This window comes from Protopterus annectens, chromosome 10.part0 (genome assembly GCF_019279795.1).
Source record: "Protopterus annectens isolate FY-2018-M chromosome 10.part0, PAN1.0, whole genome shotgun sequence".
Taxonomy (NCBI): Eukaryota; Metazoa; Chordata; order Ceratodontiformes; family Protopteridae; genus Protopterus; species Protopterus annectens.
In genome coordinates this window covers 788,372,369-788,389,732 of record NC_056744.1, presented here as the reverse complement: position 1 = coordinate 788,389,732, position 17,364 = coordinate 788,372,369, and the positions used below count along the sequence as shown (strand labels likewise).

Genomic DNA, 17,364 nt, shown 5'->3' with positions numbered 1-17,364 from the left:
TTAAGCACTCAGCATCTCTCTTGCTTGCTGGCTGTGTCTAGTGGCTACTTGTCCTCTACCCTCCACAATGCACTATTAATCCAATTATCTCAACTTCCTATCCATTTAAAGATGCTGCCTATATACTCCACCACCCATTATGTATATAATTTAAATTGTTACTTATAGAGCTGCAGTTCCTTAAGAAATTCCACTCTCTTCTTAGGTTTGAATCTCATTTTAGCACTGAGACATTGTATAAATGTTTGCTAATATTGCTTGACTGTGTGTGTACTATGCAGTTCATGTTTTCTTTACTTGTTGTCATCATATGTCATTCATTGGCTTTTAGCTTAACAATGGTATCCTTTTTAAAACACGTTTATTGAATCATCACTTGTGACACAGGCAAATTTACATTTATACAAAAGTATCAAACTGTATTAAATTAAAATTAACAAACATTATACTTCACATATGTTGCTATATATCATATAACCTAAGCAACATTACATACATTTTTAAATTCCTGCCCCCCTTTTTTAAACAAGATACATCTTTATTAAGCAACATGTATGACATAAGCAATCATACATTTTTATAAATGAAAACAAACCACAGCGACACAATCGTAGTTGCAAGCATTTTACATCACAATCCATACTGACATATTCCCAGTTGTAAACATTATGCATCACTTATAATCTACCGAATCATTTTCATTTAGACATTACATAGCTTATTTAAGCCCTGCCTTCTTTTAAACCTCATTCCTGATCTGTATTTATTGTTCCCACAATTCCATTTTTTTCCTATGTAGTTTGCTGTTACCCTTTTCAAAAGATCTAATTTCCAGTTGTTTTATCTCTGTTACTATATTCACTACTTCTAATATAGTTGGTTTAGATTTTGACTTCTATTTTCTAGTAAATGATTTTTTTGGCAGCCACCATAATTAGCTTACCAAGTCTACGCAGTTCCGATTCTGTATCATTGAACTGTGTATAGCATTATAATTTTATAGTATAGTGCAAACTGTTTGTCCTACATATCTGTGTTATTACATGACAGCTATAAAACAGAACGTTTTTTCCAAATTAAATTGCTCTTAAATACTGCAGGAGTTTATCTTAAATATTTGCCATATGATTAACTTTGTGTTTTATTTTTCTTCAGGCACATTTGTCACTGATGATACTCACTGTGGTTGCAACAGCAATTGCATTTATACTGGCATTTGCTGAAGTACAGGGATGGAGTTATGTAAGTCTGTGATTTATCACCATTTCATTTGATTTGTGTTTCCCTGTAATGTTTGATTGACATAAAAACTATCTGAAGATGTTTGACAACAGGCAAATGAAAGACATGCATTTTAAGAAATATAAAAGCAACTGTTTTCCATAAAGGGAAAAGGGAATGTTTTGGTCCTGGGGGGGGGGGGGGTGTCAGTAGTTGGATGATGGTCCAAAACAGATCCAAATGATTGAGGAAGGGGTAAGAGGTTAATAGTAGTGAGGCAACTGCATAATGACATTAGATTCTACCAAGAGTAACTTGTTAGATACTATATCTTTTACTGGCTTGGTTTCCCTGTATGCTGGGATAAGGTGAAAAACATTGAAAAATTCAAATATGCATTTATTAATTTGTTTACTGTGCAAGTGCACTGGTCTGAAGATCCTTTTCTGGCATGAACTGAACCAAATAGCACACAAATTTGAGATAAAGTCTGTAACATATTCATATGACACTAACATTTATCAGTAACAGTGATATAAAATGACGGCTATTCCATAATTATAACTATCATTTTATCATTTAGACAATTAATTTCTGCATGCACATATTACACTTCAGTAATTAATAAAAGGTAAGTACTATCTTGGAGATTTTTTTGTTGCTCTACTTCTATTTATAGTCCAGCTATTCTTTATGTATTAGCATTTGTTTACCTGGAAAGTCCATCTTGGATGAACCCTTAAGAATGCATGCATGCAACATAGGCAATTTATGACATAAGTTATACAGAGATCAGACAAAAACATAAATACAAATAGCATGGGGTACAACTGTATAGAGTAGGAGCAGATTGTGAATATAGCATTAGAGAAAATTGAGCAGATGGCAAACATACTACAGAGAATTATACAGTGCACAAATAAGAGTATACATTTACAGGAAATTAACAGTCCAAAAAGTAAAACAAAGAAGTCCAACGCCCTCAAATAAAGAAGTTTAATAAAATAGCAATGCTTTCAAGCAAAAACTCTTTATCAGTATTTAAAACTCAAGGTCACTGAGAACCGTTTTAAACAACATGCAGCTAATTGGCTAAAACAATCAATTAACTCATTAAAATACTTTGAAGTGCCCATATAAAAATTCACTGCAGTATTAGCTTAGTTCTAACATATCCTAGCTTACTAAAGCATTAATATAACATCATGTTTATCTTTCAGAATAGGTTTGATGCTAACACTTGTATTCAGTCCAGGAAAATGGTCTGCTTGAAAAACATGTATCCATTTATATTCACACTGCTCTGTTTTATTAATGATATTGCACTCATTGCAAGCATTCTTAACCCTGGAAGAAGCTGACATTTGTGCAGTCACAGAAACCTGGTTCAAAGCTGCAGAGAGCACCCCAGCCATACCAGGTTACTCATCCAATCATTCATTCAGACCCCAGACTGTGGGCAACAAAACAAAAGGAGGTGGAGTTGCAATATATATAAAAGACATACACACCTCTAGGCTGGTCAAACAGTAAGATGCACAGGAAACACTCCAGGTGCAGTTAACAAGTGACAAGACCCCTATTCAAATTATAGCTAGACAGCTATAGGCCTCCAACTTTGACTCAAGATGCCTACTCCACCTATGTGGACCTCTTCAAATCTATCATGATTCAACCCTTTACCCTGATCCTGGGCAACTTTAACTATCCAACCATAGATTGGAAGAAACATGCCAAAACACAAATGCCCAGAGATTCCTTGATTTCGTCAATGCAGATGCCTTGCACCAGTTGGTTGACACCCCCACAAGAGGTGAAAATATCTTGGACTTGGTATTAACAAATATGAGTAACCACTGCAGCATCCTTACAGTGTCATCATCCCTGGTAAGATCCGACCACAAAGCAGACACTTTCAAAGTCACTATGTCCCCTGACTGCCCCCCCCAGCTAGGATCAAACAAAAAAACTTCTCCAAAGCTCATTACAACCTCCTGTGGGAAGGTATAAACAGCTTCACAGAACTCTTCCCCTCCATAGGAAATGGCACATATGTCCAAATCTACACCAAAGTACTATATGAGCATTTATATAGCTGCATGGAATCAAAAATACCAGACAGGATGAAATCATCATCCTCATGGAAGAGTAAACCTGTCTGTTGGACATCTGTAATAAATAAACTCTATAATAAAAGGAAAAAAAATTGTTGTCCAGGACCAAGAGGGAGCAGGTGCCTAATTGGAAGCAATCTCTCCTTAGCATGAACAAGCAAATAAAAGCAATAGTGAAATCCTCCAAAGCAAACTTTGAGTCCAAACTGGCCACATCTACTAAAGACAATCATAAGGCCTTCTTCACATATGTCCGCAGTTTCAAGGGAATCACTCATATGTACTCAGAACTGGTGGTCAAGGACACCACATACACAAATGCTGTAGATATAGCCAACCTATTGGCAGACAGGTTCAGTGAAAACTTCACTCCTCTGTCCCTCCCATCAGTAAAACAGGACATCCCCAGTACTGCCCCCTCCCCTTATCTTTTGGGAGCAAGTCACCACTGCCCTCTCTAAGGCAAAAAATATAGCCTCCATGGGACTTGATAACATCCCAGGCTGCATCCTACATGAACTCAGGCAGGAACTTGTAGCACCATTAGGCACCCTGTTCAACCAAAGCCCGAGTACCAGCTTCGTTCCAGCTAAGTGGAGGACAGCTACTGTCATCCCTTTGCACAAAGGTGGAGCATCCACCGATCTAGGAAATTATAGACCCTTCAGCCTAACTAGCCTGATATGCAAGGCCATGGAGTTGGATTATCATGGACCTCATTAACAAGGACTTTGGCAACTTCCAGACACTTGATCCCACACAGTTTTTTTTTTTTTTTTGTCAAGGGTGGGTTATACCTGTTAAATCTGGTAAACTTCTTTGAGACAGTCACTAAGGTATAGATGAGGGGAAGATGGTGCACACCACCTACCTTGACCTGGCCTTTGATACTAATCCCCATTCAGGTAGAATAGATAAACTCTCTCAACTAGGTATTAATCCATATGTTACCAGATGGATAACAAACTGGTTCACTTGACAGAACCCACCTAGTCAAAATAGTGGAAGCCACCTCAGGTAGTAGACCTGTAACCAGGGGTGTACCCCAGGGATCGGTCTTGGGGCCTCTGTTGTTTGGGATGTACTTCTCAGAGGTGCAGGCCAAATTTAGTGGGCTATGGCTGACCAAGTTTCCAGATGACTGCAAGCTGGGTCCTTAGTGATGTGGACATCCTCCAAGAGAGTCTCACCCAAACAAATGACTGGTGCCAGAAACATGGTCTCAAACTGAATGCCCAAAAAATGCATCATCATCCCTTTTGGGGAAAGTGATGTTCCCACAAATTATCACATTGATAATAAGGTCCTAAGCATGCAGTTAGTTGTGAGGGACTTGGGCACCCAGGTTGATAGCAAACTGACTTTTGACCATCATATTGCCACCGTTGTATGGATAGCTTTCCACATGACCCACCTCATTAGTAAGGGTATCTCATCCAGGGACAAGGTGGTCATAACATCCCTTTATTCTTCCCTTATAAGACCCATTATTGAGTACAATGCCCCTTTCAACATGTACCTCACAAAGCACATGCAGCAGCTGGAGAGACCACAGAGGTTCCTCACCTCATGGAGAATCCAAGGCCTCAAACATCTACCCTACACAAACAGGCTAAAAGCCCTGTCCCTTTACTCAGTCTCCTACATATTCCTCAGAGATGACCTCTGCCTGGCATACAAAGCAATCTCAAGCCCCGCCCTGATGGGACTGTTGCATATCCACAAGTCAAGCTCCACTCGAAAAACTTGCATGTTCGACCTCAACCTCGTCTGTTACATCAATAGGACTTATTAGTGGAACAGATTTGTTTCCCAGAGCTCCCCCTTTTGTGGAATAGACTCCCTCTCCACGTAAAACAGAATACTTCATTAACGCTTTTTAAGTGCAACCTGGATAACTGGATGGGGAACAGAAAATACAACCCTGGGATTCCATCTGTGTCCCTGATTGACAGTGGCATAGGGTGCTGACTTGTTGGAACATGGGCTAAATTCCTGGCTAGGCTTGTAAGGGCCTCAGGGCCAATAGCCTAGTAACTTCCTATGATCCTATGGTAGTAGCTGGGGTATCATTGCTAACTGTTTGCCAATCAGTCTTTAGATGTCTCATTACTACTGTTTCTTAGGGGATGTTAGATAACGTCTGTTGGAGGAATTATTGACATTGCTGATATTGTTACCCAGGTGTATAAATATTACTGGTATACAGAGACTTCTATGATTATTTAGCTTGTTGGGGAGATCAGAGCATCAGCACTGTTAAACCGAGGCAATTGATAGGGGAGACTGAGAGCTCTAGGGTACTTTTGTATAAGATGGCAACACTGCTTGTCTTTTTCTCTTGTCTATCTAGTCTGATAATGTTGTATCCTGGTGGTAGAATTTCACCATTTTTATTTCATGTTTTAACAATGTTTTAGTAGCAGTGGCTGTATTTGGTGATGGCTTAACCATGCATGGACTTCAGGTAGCTTACTACAGATACACCTGAGGTTTACATTATAAAGATAGAGGGCCTGATGTTTTGCAAGGTTTGAGTTACTATGGGAGGAGTAAGGTTGTATGGGGTATATTGTTGTTTGAAGTGGAGTTTGTTGGACCCGAGTTAGGATAAACATCACCACTAAGGTGTAAGGTCCTGAAGTACAATGATGAAAAGTAAGCTACCTGCATTTAATTTTAGTTTTATGGCTAAGATCATTCTTCTTGAAGAGGTGAATGCAGGAAGAAGAGAGGAGGGTAGGGACTATACTTAAAGGGTGGAGACATGTACATGGAATTTTAGGCTGTGGACTGTAGGTTGGTAAGTAATAGGAGTTGAGATGAAAGTCATAGAAAATGTGAATGTGCTAGAAATGTGAGAGAAAGAAAAAATAGAAAATATATAATGACCATTGTTACAGAACTAACAGTATGTGAGGAAAGGAAGGGAAACTAATGCTAGTATGATTGAAAATCAGAAGGAATGGTAAAGAAGCAAGTGAGGTGGTAGGAGTCAGAATAGAAGAGAGAAATGAGTGAGCAAGTAGCTTGGAGGGTAGGAGGAACTAGGTAGATTGGAATTTCATAGAAGTTTAATAGGCTAGCGGCCCTAGAGCCATTACAAGCCCAGCCCATGTTCATTCCAAATATCCCCATTTGTTCTTTTTGAGTAGTTCACAGAATGAATTTATGAACACAGTGGGTTTGTGATCAACACTGGCTAGCCCTGTCCATGAGGGATATGGGTGTCACCCCAGGGGTGAATTTGTGGTCTCCCATCCAATTATCTAGGTTCCACTTGTATAGGGTCAGTGAAGAGCTCTGTTTCACATGAATAGGAATTTTATTCCAGAGAAGTGTCAGTCTCTGGGAGACATATCTGTCTCTCCAGCATGTTCTGTTAATGTCACAAGTTAGGCTGAGATCCGTAGACTGAGTGGCTCTTGTGCCATTTGACTTGCAGATGTGCAGTGTTTTCATTAGGTAAGGGTTGGAGATTACCCTATAGGCCAGGCACAAGTAACCTCTCAGCAGCCTATAAGATACAGAGTAATGTGAGAGGGCTTTCAGCCTGTCCATGTAAGTTGTGGTTTGGAGTCTCTGTATTTTCATAGTGAGAAGCCTCTGAGGTCTCTCCAGCTGCAGCAGGTGTCTGATCATGTATATGGAAAAGGGTGTATTATACTCTATTAGTGATCTGATGAGAGTCAAGTACGTGTATGTGGTGCACTACATAGAAGGCTTTTCTTACCACTGTGTTGGTGGTAGGAGAATATAAGAGTATAAAAAGTTGGTGGAGGGGAGAGGGAGAGAAGGTGGAGTGAATAGGTGATGCTAACAGGTGAAATATGGGTAGGGGAAAGGTATGGCTTTAGATTTGGATTGTTGATTGATTAGAATGTGCAAGAGAATAGAATGTGGAGGGAGGAAGTGATTGGCTGAATTAAGGAGAGGAGGCGAAGAAAGTGTGGGTGAAGGAGATTGAAAAAGAGGTGGAGGAGAGAGTTTGATTGGTTGAAAGTGTCTGTGGGAGGAGACTATCTGGATTAAATTTAGATGAGATGGGGGTAGTGGGAATTGGGGTAGGATAAGGGAGTATGGTGAGCCAGAGCATAGTGATGGAGAATGGAGTGAGACCCATCCATGCAGGAGACAAGGATGTGTAAAAACAGAGACTGCTAGGATTGACACTAAGAGAATAAGTAAGACTACAAGAGACAAGGGGAGGGTGAAAGCAGCACTGGCAGAAACAGATGCAAAAAACTTTCTCTGGAGTTGTGGATTTTAGAGCTGAATAGCATCAGACTTTTTGTTCACTGTCTCCTTTGGCACAGGAGATTAGCCATTACTTTTAAAAAGATGTACACCTACACCGGGAAATAAGAAGTTATGACTGTGCTGCTGTAAATAGCTTTAGTTTTTTATAAGATGCTGGTGACAGTGTTGCCATGCATATCTCTGTAGTTCTATAGAAGGTGGAAGAATAGAAAAATGCTTTCAGGAGCTTGTGTTTAAAGTGTCATTAAAAGCACTGAAATAGAATGAGGAAGCTTCCTTTTGTGAAAATCTCAACATTATGAAATAATATTTTATGCAGGAATCCCAGAAGATTTCTCGCACAAAGAGATATCTGACCTCATTGGCTTAGAGGAACTAAAGTCCATGTTGGTTCACCACCGTTTTTGAACTGTTTCAGGATACCTTTTTGGAACCTTCCTTTGAACCAGATTCTCATCCCCCTGCATCCAAGAATCCCATCTGATTCCATAGGGACTAGCAATCCTGCAATCTTGCCGATATTTATACAAAAAACTAGTGTTGACACCCCAGTCCTTTCTCTGGATCCAGCCAAACAATGTGAGTTGGTACTGAGATCCAATACTGTCCAAAATAATAGGAAAATTAAACAGGATTAGTCCAGATAAGGTCACATTAGCTAGCAGATCTAGGAGATTCTCTCTCTCTGTTGGCTCCCTGTGGGAGGAATAATGACTCCTTGTTGAAGTTTCTAGTAGTTTATTCAGTTAAGTTGGCAAATGGACAAACATTCTTGTTTGTTGAACATTTCAGTAAGCCATCTTTATTCTTTCTACAGGGAGGGTATCGGAGAGAGAGAAAGACAGTCTCCTAGATCTGGTAGCCAGAGTGATTTTATCTAGACTAATCCTTTTGTACTTTGTTTCTTGTTAGTCCTGTTACCTGATGAGTCACAGGTGGGATACCGGAACTGACTCAAGCTTTCTTACTTACCTTAGTTTAAGAACAGGAAAAGTTGGATTCCTGACAGGTTCAGCAAACGGTTTATGGAAAGGCCACATCTGTTTTCAATATGAATAATTATCTGGCTCATATGACAAAATATCAAGGTGATATCCTAAAACATGTACAGGATTAAGCTGCAAAAATGTAAAATGAGGCCAGCCCTGAAGATGCAAATTTCAAAGTCGACCCACACAACTTAGAAATAGAAAAATATAAGAAGTAGTGTGGGTATGGTGCAGTAGGTGCAGCCTCCAGGGTGGTGGCATCCAGATACACAATCAGAAGGCGTGCATGGTTGAGGATCTAACTACTGGTGAAGGGCATCAAGAGACAACTACTTAATGCTCTCCTTGACAAGAACTTCCTTTTAGTCATTCAACCCAAGAGATCTTTCCAAAATGGACAAGAAAAGTAAGACAATGAAGATGGTAAGACTGCTATTCTATCCTCCTATGCTGAAATGAAATATGAACTACCCTTCATATAGTGCCCCTTTTAGTAGTGCCCAACCAGAGACCAGGAACAAAAATGCATTCACATAAACAAAGGCGCAGTGGTCAGAGGGACTTTCTAGACAAGCCTGATGCATCCCTCTAACTAAGTATGATTCAGTTGGAAATCAGATCCATCTTACCATCAATTCATTGCCCCCTTCCACCTACTTAGAGGCCAGCTGTATTGCTAAAGGGAAAAAAAATATGAAAATGTTCTCAGACAAATAGGTGTTTAACATTGTCTTCTAAGTACAGGGTTGAGTTATTGACCCTTCAACTTTTTAGGGGATGCCACCTATACCAGAAGACCATATAGAATTAGCCATATTTATCCATGATCAACTAAAGGAGCAGAGAACAATCAGTGATTTTCCTCAGGGTCAAGAAGGGCTTAGAGTTCTATTTCAGACTTTCTGGTACCCAAAAAAGAGCAACTATGGAGATCATTTATGAACCTATCTAAATTCAACCTCCTTCTAAAAGTACACAACTTCAAAATGCTCACCATACAGTCCCTTCTGCCATTACTGATGGTGAAGATGCTCGTGCTCAATATGGATCTCACACACACTTGGCATGTTTCGATATGCATGGAACACAGCTGATGTCTAAGATTCATGGTGGAAGACCGCCATTTTCAGTTTATGCACTTACTCTTTGGACTATGTAATGCTCCCAAATGTTTACAAAACTTATGACACCCCTGGCAGCATTTGTGAGGACCAAATATGTGCACATTTATCCATATCCAAACAATTGTTTACTGTAGGCCCAATGCAAGGAAGTACTGCAGGAGAACCAAATAAATAAAGAACTGCCTGCAATATTTGGTGTTCCCTTCAATCTTTCTAAATCCAGTATAACACCCTGCACATCCAAACTCTTTTTGGGGCCACTGTAGTCATAGTGGAGTAAAAAGTCTTCCTTCTCATCAGAAAAGGCTTGTTTCTAGAGGATTTATTCCTCAAGCAAGATCATGGGATCTCCATGGCAATGATGGCGGTCTCCATAGCCCAGGAGTACATGGCGTCTTTTACCCTGATGGTACCTCTAACAATGCTGTACATGAAGAAAATATAATTGTACCTGAAAGACCACTGAGTGCAAATCTCATCTGTTAGAAAGGGAAATACCACACTTCCCATCTACTCAGGACTTCATCTGGTGGTCCTTTCTGATAGAGAGCAAAGACATCCCTATCAACTAACACATCAAAGAAAGTTTGTTTAGTTCACCCAGGTAATTTGAAGGTAATTCTACCTATATTAAAAACAAGAGCATTAACTTGTGATGAATGTTCATATGTATTTATTTTCATTAATAGCAACTATTTACTGTTCACCCAAGTGTTAGTATTATGATAAGAAAACAGTATTTTGGCTAAGAGCCAACATTTTTATTAACTTTTTTTTTTTAAGTTGTATCTGTTTTAAGGCATTCTGTGTTTAGGAAATATATAGGTGTGGCAAAATACATTTTTAATTGTTCAATTGTTTTTTGTATTTGATTGGTTACACTTTGATGATGCTCATCTTTTTATATGTATTTATCACTTCCCACTCAACTCTGAAGAAGCCTTTTTATATTGGTGAAAGCACTTAGTGTTTGGGACTTTTTGTGTAACATTCTGATGTTATGTAGTCCTATCTCGCCTCCATTATTACATGTGGGTTCGGAGCCGATCCTCGGCTCCTTAGAAAGCCTGAAAACTTCTGATTGGCTCATGGCTAATGGGTATCCCATGATGCATGCGCACATTCCCCAGATCTCATTTGCCACGTCTTCATTCGGAAGCTTCTTTTGGTTGACCATGGCTAAGTGATTTAGTTCTTTATTATTCTGCTTGTTAGAAGTTTGTAACTTCTTGTGAAGTGCTTTTCTTATTGCTGTTAGCCTTATTGTGATAACTGATTGTGTCAATTTAACTGGACTTGACTTTTTCCTGGATTTGACTTTTTCTGCTATAAAATTTTGGGCCTGTTGGCCTTTGTTGTGTGTGTGTGCCCGTTTGACTAAACCGTTTTACTTAGGGGTATAAGTCTGTTCCCCTTTCCTTTACACTAGGTTTGTTTAAGTTAGAAAACCTAGTAAAACTTCCCTTGGTTGTTTGTTGTGAGAAATAGGGCTAGATCTGTTTAAGTTAGAGGATCTAGTTCCTCTCTTGTTGAGTGAGTGTGTTGTTTTTCTCATCAATCGCCTATTCAGACTCCCATTATGTCTAAGGAACTTAAAAAGCATTAAGAGTCAGGATTTAAAAAGTGTACTAAATGCTCTCAAAAAATTTCCATCACTGATGGACATAGCATCTATGTGTACTGTTTAGGGGCCATGCATCTTCAAGAGACTTGTCTCTTTTGTCATTCCTTTATTCCTAGAGTGCTCCAGGAATGGAAGAATAAGTTGATTCTAAAAGGATTCTTAAGACCTTCTTTCGAGGAAGACCTAGACAGCTCATCCTCCTCTGCTAGGTCACATTCTTCCAGTAAAGACAAGGGCAAGACCTCCAAAAGGCCTTCTCCAGCCTCGGCTTCTGTCTCTGAACCTCCACAGAAGTTACCTAAATCAGAGATGGTCTCCGTCTCTTTGGCTCCACTGTCCTTGGAGCCGATTAAGATTCTGGACACGGACATTGCAGTGTCAGCACCCATTGCTTCGGTGCTGATCACCAGCAGTCCTCTTCGGAGCCGGTCTACAGACATTCCACCCGTCTCCCCTATTTTAAAATCACCTATATTACAGAGAGTGAGGTCTCCAACACTGTCCTCCAGGAGCTTTTCTGAAGAAGACATTGAGAGAGTGGTGCTCAGACTCCTTAAGTCGTTGGCCTTGCCAAAATTTTTATCGGCTCCAACCACTTCTGTCTTGGAGCTGACTCCTGTTACCAACCCTGCTCTTTTTCCTCCTCCAACCCAGATTGGGCCTTTGGAGCTGATACTGTCAGTACCGACTACAGTAATGTCCTTGGCTCCAGCACCCCGGGTGGTTGTCTCTGAGCCGAGCCCCACCCCGACACTGCCGGCGCTGTCCGAAGTGTCTAGGGTCCAAAGCTCTTTGGTTGGGCCCAAGGGGGACACTTGGAACTGAACCTCTTCGGTGCAGAGTCTTCCTCTTGGTGCATCGGCCCGAGTGAGCTCGGACCCTACATCGTTCTCGGAGCAGATTCCTTTGGAGCCATCGGCGCCTATGCTCTCCTCGGAGCTGGGGCATCGTTCGGAGCTGGAGGAATCGTTTTTTTGTGAAGATGAGGAGCATGTTGGATAGTTCATCCATACCATGTAGGAGTATCGATGCTATACTCCCTCAAGCGCCCACTATGGTCTCAGCATCCTCTCTTCCCCGGGATGGTAGAGACTCACAGCCTCAGGACCCCCATTTGGGTGGTCCCTGATCTTCCGAGACCTCCCCAGAAGGACCCCACTGAGGAGCCCCCTTGGAAGATATCATGTAAGAGGAAGCATGTAGACTCCCCTGATGGGTCTGTCACATCTGACACTGACCTTGAGTCGGAGGGGTCCCCTAAGTCGTCCTCTGAAGATGTCTTCTTTGCAGACATTTTGGAAATCCTCAGGCAGAGAGGCGGCTGGCCCACATTTACCCCTTCTGATGAGGAGCAAGTGTACCAGAAAGCTTTTGTGTCTCAACCCTCAGCTTCATGGGTGTCTCCTCCATTTGATGAATTGCTAGAGCTCGTGAGTCAGAAGGCATGGCAGACTCTTGATGCCATGGGACCGGTCCCCAGGAGGTTGAATAAATTTCTCTCCGCCCCTAAGGACAAAGTTTTTATCTAAGGGTTTACCTGTTGATGCCATGGTGGTGGCAGTAGTCACTAAGAAGGAGCTAGCAGAGACGACTTCTTTTATCCATCCACCTAACAAGGAATCCCAAACGAAGAATAGGTACGGGAAGCATATCTTCTCTTCAGAGGCTTTTACACTCCAATCACTGAACTATCTATCACATTTTATGAGACTTCAGAGAGATCTCCTAAAGGAGTTAGGAGATGCTCTTCAGGGTACATTGACTGAAGCAGTCCCATCTATAGTGTCAGCTCAGTTGGCTACCCTCACATCTATTGTTAACTCCTCCATGCAGCTGATGGTGCGAGTAGGGCGGTGGATTCAGGAGTCTCATTAAGGAGACATTCCTGGATGCATCTATGCAACTTTGCTGAGCCTTTTAAGTCTACATTCACCAATGCTCCTGTGTATGGAGCCTCTCTTTTTGGACCCAAGGTGAAAGATACCCTCACCTGGTGTGAGCAGGATGGAAAGACTCTCTCTGCCGTGGGAATCCATTTTACCGTTCCTTCTAGACCTTATCCTAAAGGTCAGAAGAGCGGCAAAATGTGGTTCAAGAAATCACAGAGACCTTTCCAGGACACACAAGGTGATTCCTCCTTCAGAGGCAGGGGAGGAGGAAATAATGGTAGACATTGGCCTAGAGGCAGGGGAAGCCCACAAAATCAGGGAGGTTGCGATTCCTTTCGTGACCATCCCTATCAGCATTCCTGATGTGGAACCCGACTGTGCATCTCTGGAGCAGGTCGGGGATCACCTGTCCGTTTACCCAGAAGCCTGGCTAAATCTCACTTGAGACAAGTGGGTACAATACATCATTACCAGAGGTTACTCTATACCCTTTTCCCATCCACGATGCCCTTCCAAAAGGATCCCAGATGTACCAACCAATCACATGGATCAAGCAGCTATAGAGATAGAAAAGCTGCTATTAAAAAGAGCCATCCAGAAGGTCCCAACAGACCAGACAGGATTCGGAACATACTCCAGGTTCTTTTTAGTTCCAAAAACAACAGGGGACTGGAGACCCATCCTAGACCTCAGCAGGTTAAACGAGCATGTAAAGAAGTCCAAGTTCCAAATGGTCACTCTACAATCCATACTCCCTTTGTTGGGGAGAGACAGCTGGATGTGCTCAATAGATCTCCAGGATGCCTGCTACCACATAATGATGGACAAAACATCAAGGAGCTACCTATGCCTCCGGCTGGGAGCCAATCATTACCAGTTTTGGGCACTGCCCTTTAGTCTCACCACAGCCCCCCGGGTGTTCACCAAGTGCATGGCAGTAGTCACAGCTCATTTGCGGTGTCAGGGAATCCAAGTCTTTTCATACCTGGACGATTGACTCCTGACCGCCACCACCAGGCATCGCCTAATTCAATCGAGAGATTCCACAATCAAGCTCTGTTCCCAGTTGAGAATCTCGGTAAACTTGGAAAAATCCTCTTTTTTGCCCACTCAGTCTATAACTTTTATAGGAGCAAACATAGACACGGTCGAGATGATAGCCAGACTGCCTACAGACAGAATACAGAATCTTATGCAACAAATTTACAGAATACTTCCCCTTCAAAGAGTCAAAGTGAAGGTGGTGTTGCAGCTTCTCAGGATGATGGCATCAACCATAACCTTGGTACCTTTAGCAAGACTACATATGAGAATACTCCAATGGCTCCTGTCATGCCAGTGGTCATTTCAACAGTTACCTCTACATCATCAGATCCTGATTACAGATTCTTGCAAAAAGGACCTATGCTGGTGGATTCAACCAGGTCATCTTACCACAGGGACTCCCTTTGTACCTCACCAACCCATTGCCACTGTGACCACGGATGCCTCTTAGATAGGGTGGGGGTGGCATTATCTTGGCAGGACTGTCCAAGGCACATGGCAAGAGCAGGAGGCCCATCTGCATATCAGTATCCTAGAGATGAGGGCGGTACTTCTAGTGTTGCAAGCACTTCACGACTTTCTCCCTCTAGGGACGATAGCTATGCAGACCGACAAGATGTCGGTTGTCTGGTATCTAGACAAACAAGGGGGAACCAGATCATACCCCTTATGTCGAGAGGCCATGCGAGTTTGGGATTGGGCGATTTCTTCCCAAAGCTTTCTCATTGCAACGCACATCCCGGGGACTTCCAACGTAATAGCAGACAAGCTAAGCAGGGCAATTTTGTTACCTCACGAATGGTCCTTGAACCAGAAAATAGCCAGTATGATCTTTCACAAGTGGGGACAACCCTTCTGCAACCTCTTTGCCGGTCCCATCAACACCAAATGCAGCACCTTTTTCTCTCTCATCCCCCCTCTGGGGGGAGTCTCCAAGAGATACACTAGTCCACGGTTGGCCCCCGGGACTCCTTTATGCTTTTCCTCCTTTTCCACTCATCCCCAAGGTCATACAGAAAGCAATGCTGTTGGGAAGCAAGATGATCCTCATCACCCCTTACTGGCCTCGTCAGATTTGGTTCCCTTTTCTCAGGCCTCATCTGTTGGACTGCCCATGGATGCTGGACCCAGTGCCAGACCTCCTGACACATGTCAGGTTCTCTTCACCCCAGTCTCCACAGTCTCAAACCGACAGCATGGCTGCTCCAGTTCCATCACTAGTCAGGCTTCATGATTTGTCTCCAGCTGTAACTCATATTATTACCTCTTCTCACAAGCCTTCAACCAGAAAATTGTATCATAGTAAATGGAAAAGATTTTCCATATGGGCACACAATAGAGAAGTTGATCCATTTACAGCTCCCATGGCTATTGTTCTAGAGTTTCTTTCTGAACTCTTTCACCAAGGTTCAGCGGCTGCTACACTCCAAGTTCAACTAGCAGCAATATCTAATTTTCATGTGGGGATTAATGATTCCAGTCTTATGTCTCACAAACTGTGCAAATCCTTTCTTAAGGGTTCCATGATGTTAAGACCTCCTGTGCAAGACCCCATTCCACCTTGGGATCAGAATCTAGTTCTGTCTAGACTTACTCTGCCACCCTTTGAACCAGCCATAGTTGTCAGTTGAAGTTTCTGTCTTGGAAGACTCTTTTTCTGGTAGCAATAACCTCAGCCAGGCAAGTTTCTGAATTACAAGCTCTGTCTGTTAAACCTCCATACTTAATTTTTCACAAAGATAGGGTCTCTCTCCGGACCAACCCTTCTTTTATTCCTGAAGTCTGTTCTCCGTTTCACTTAAACCAAACAATTGAATTGCCAGTGTTCTTCGGTAATCACTCCAACAAAGCAAGAGTATACATTCCACCAATTGGATGTACACAGGCAACTACGTTTCTATATCCACCGGACCAAATAATTTAGAAAATCAGAACAGCTGTTTATTTCCTTTGCTGAGGTGAGAATGAGCTTGCCAATTTCCAAGGTTACACTTTTAAACTGGATCTCTAGTTGTATTTCCTTTATTTACATTTCTCAAGGAAAGGAGTTACCCTTTAAAGTCAAAGCGCATTCCACCAGGTCCTTCTCTACTTCTGCTGCTTTCCAAGCCAGGACACCCATTGATAGTATTTGTGCAGCAGCAACATGGGCTACCCCTCATACCTTCATTTCCCATTATAAATTGGATTTAACTTCCAGGGGTAGAGCTTCGTTTCGTTCCACGATACTCAGGAGTATCTTCCAGTGAGCCACCCATTCAAGATACCAGGGACGCTGTCCCACACATAATAATGGATGCGAGATAGGACTACATAACAAAGTTATGTACTCACCATAACGTTCCATGTATGTAGTCCATCTCGCCGAACATTATTACGAACCCACCCACCGGCCTCCTTCCTGGAGGATCTGGATACAGTTTTTCCCTTTCTACAGTGGTTTCTGCCACGAGGGCTCCTTTTATTACAGTTTATTCTTCAGGACCTTTGTTCCTTTTTCATGTCTGATTCTGGTAGACTAGTAGCAAACAAGATCTGGGGAATGTGCGCATGCATCATGGGATACCTATTAGCCATGAGCCAATGAGAAGTTTTCAGGTTTTTTAAGCGGCCAAGTCGGAGCCGAGGATCAGCTCCGAACCCACATGTAATAATGTTCGGCGAGATGAACTACATACATGGAATGTTATGGTGAGTACATAACTTCTTTTTTCGTGACATTAAAGTGGAGGAACTTGCAGCTGCTTGGGTCTTTTTTTGTTTTTTGGTATTGTTACTAATTTTAAGGTCCAGAACAGATGTACCCTGGCTCAGAAAAGCCTCCACATTACAAATCAGTACTAAAGGTGATGTTAGCCATCCCATCGTTTTTTGCCGTTAAGGCTTTCCAACATATAGAGCAGTTGGGGGTTCTATTCTTAACTACTGAAACACAAGTGATGTGGTACATAAGCAGTAAGAAACACAGTCATATTTGCAAATTCGTAAAGCAAGCTTAAGATCTTGCAGAACAGTACCACATGAACCTCAGTATTGCCTATATCCACAGAAGCCTCAATCACAGGAAGACACTATTAGCAGAACTCTGACCAGAACTGT

General features: G+C 42.0%; 1 protein-coding gene across 3 annotated transcripts in view; it reads left to right on the top strand.

The window, feature by feature from the left end:
* LOC122813345 (putative ferric-chelate reductase 1) overlaps positions 1-17,364 on the top strand; it is a 659,529-nt gene that overhangs the window by 448,351 nt on the left and 193,814 nt on the right. For 2 of the 3 annotated variants that reach the window (XM_044085611.1, XM_044085609.1), the window contains exon 10: positions 1,156-1,242. The exons of the other annotated variant lie outside the window; for it this stretch is intronic. In XM_044085611.1, the coding sequence (XP_043941546.1) occupies positions 1,156-1,242 (87 nt within the window). The remainder of the gene's footprint in view (positions 1-1,155; positions 1,243-17,364) is intronic. 3 annotated transcript variants of the gene reach the window in all.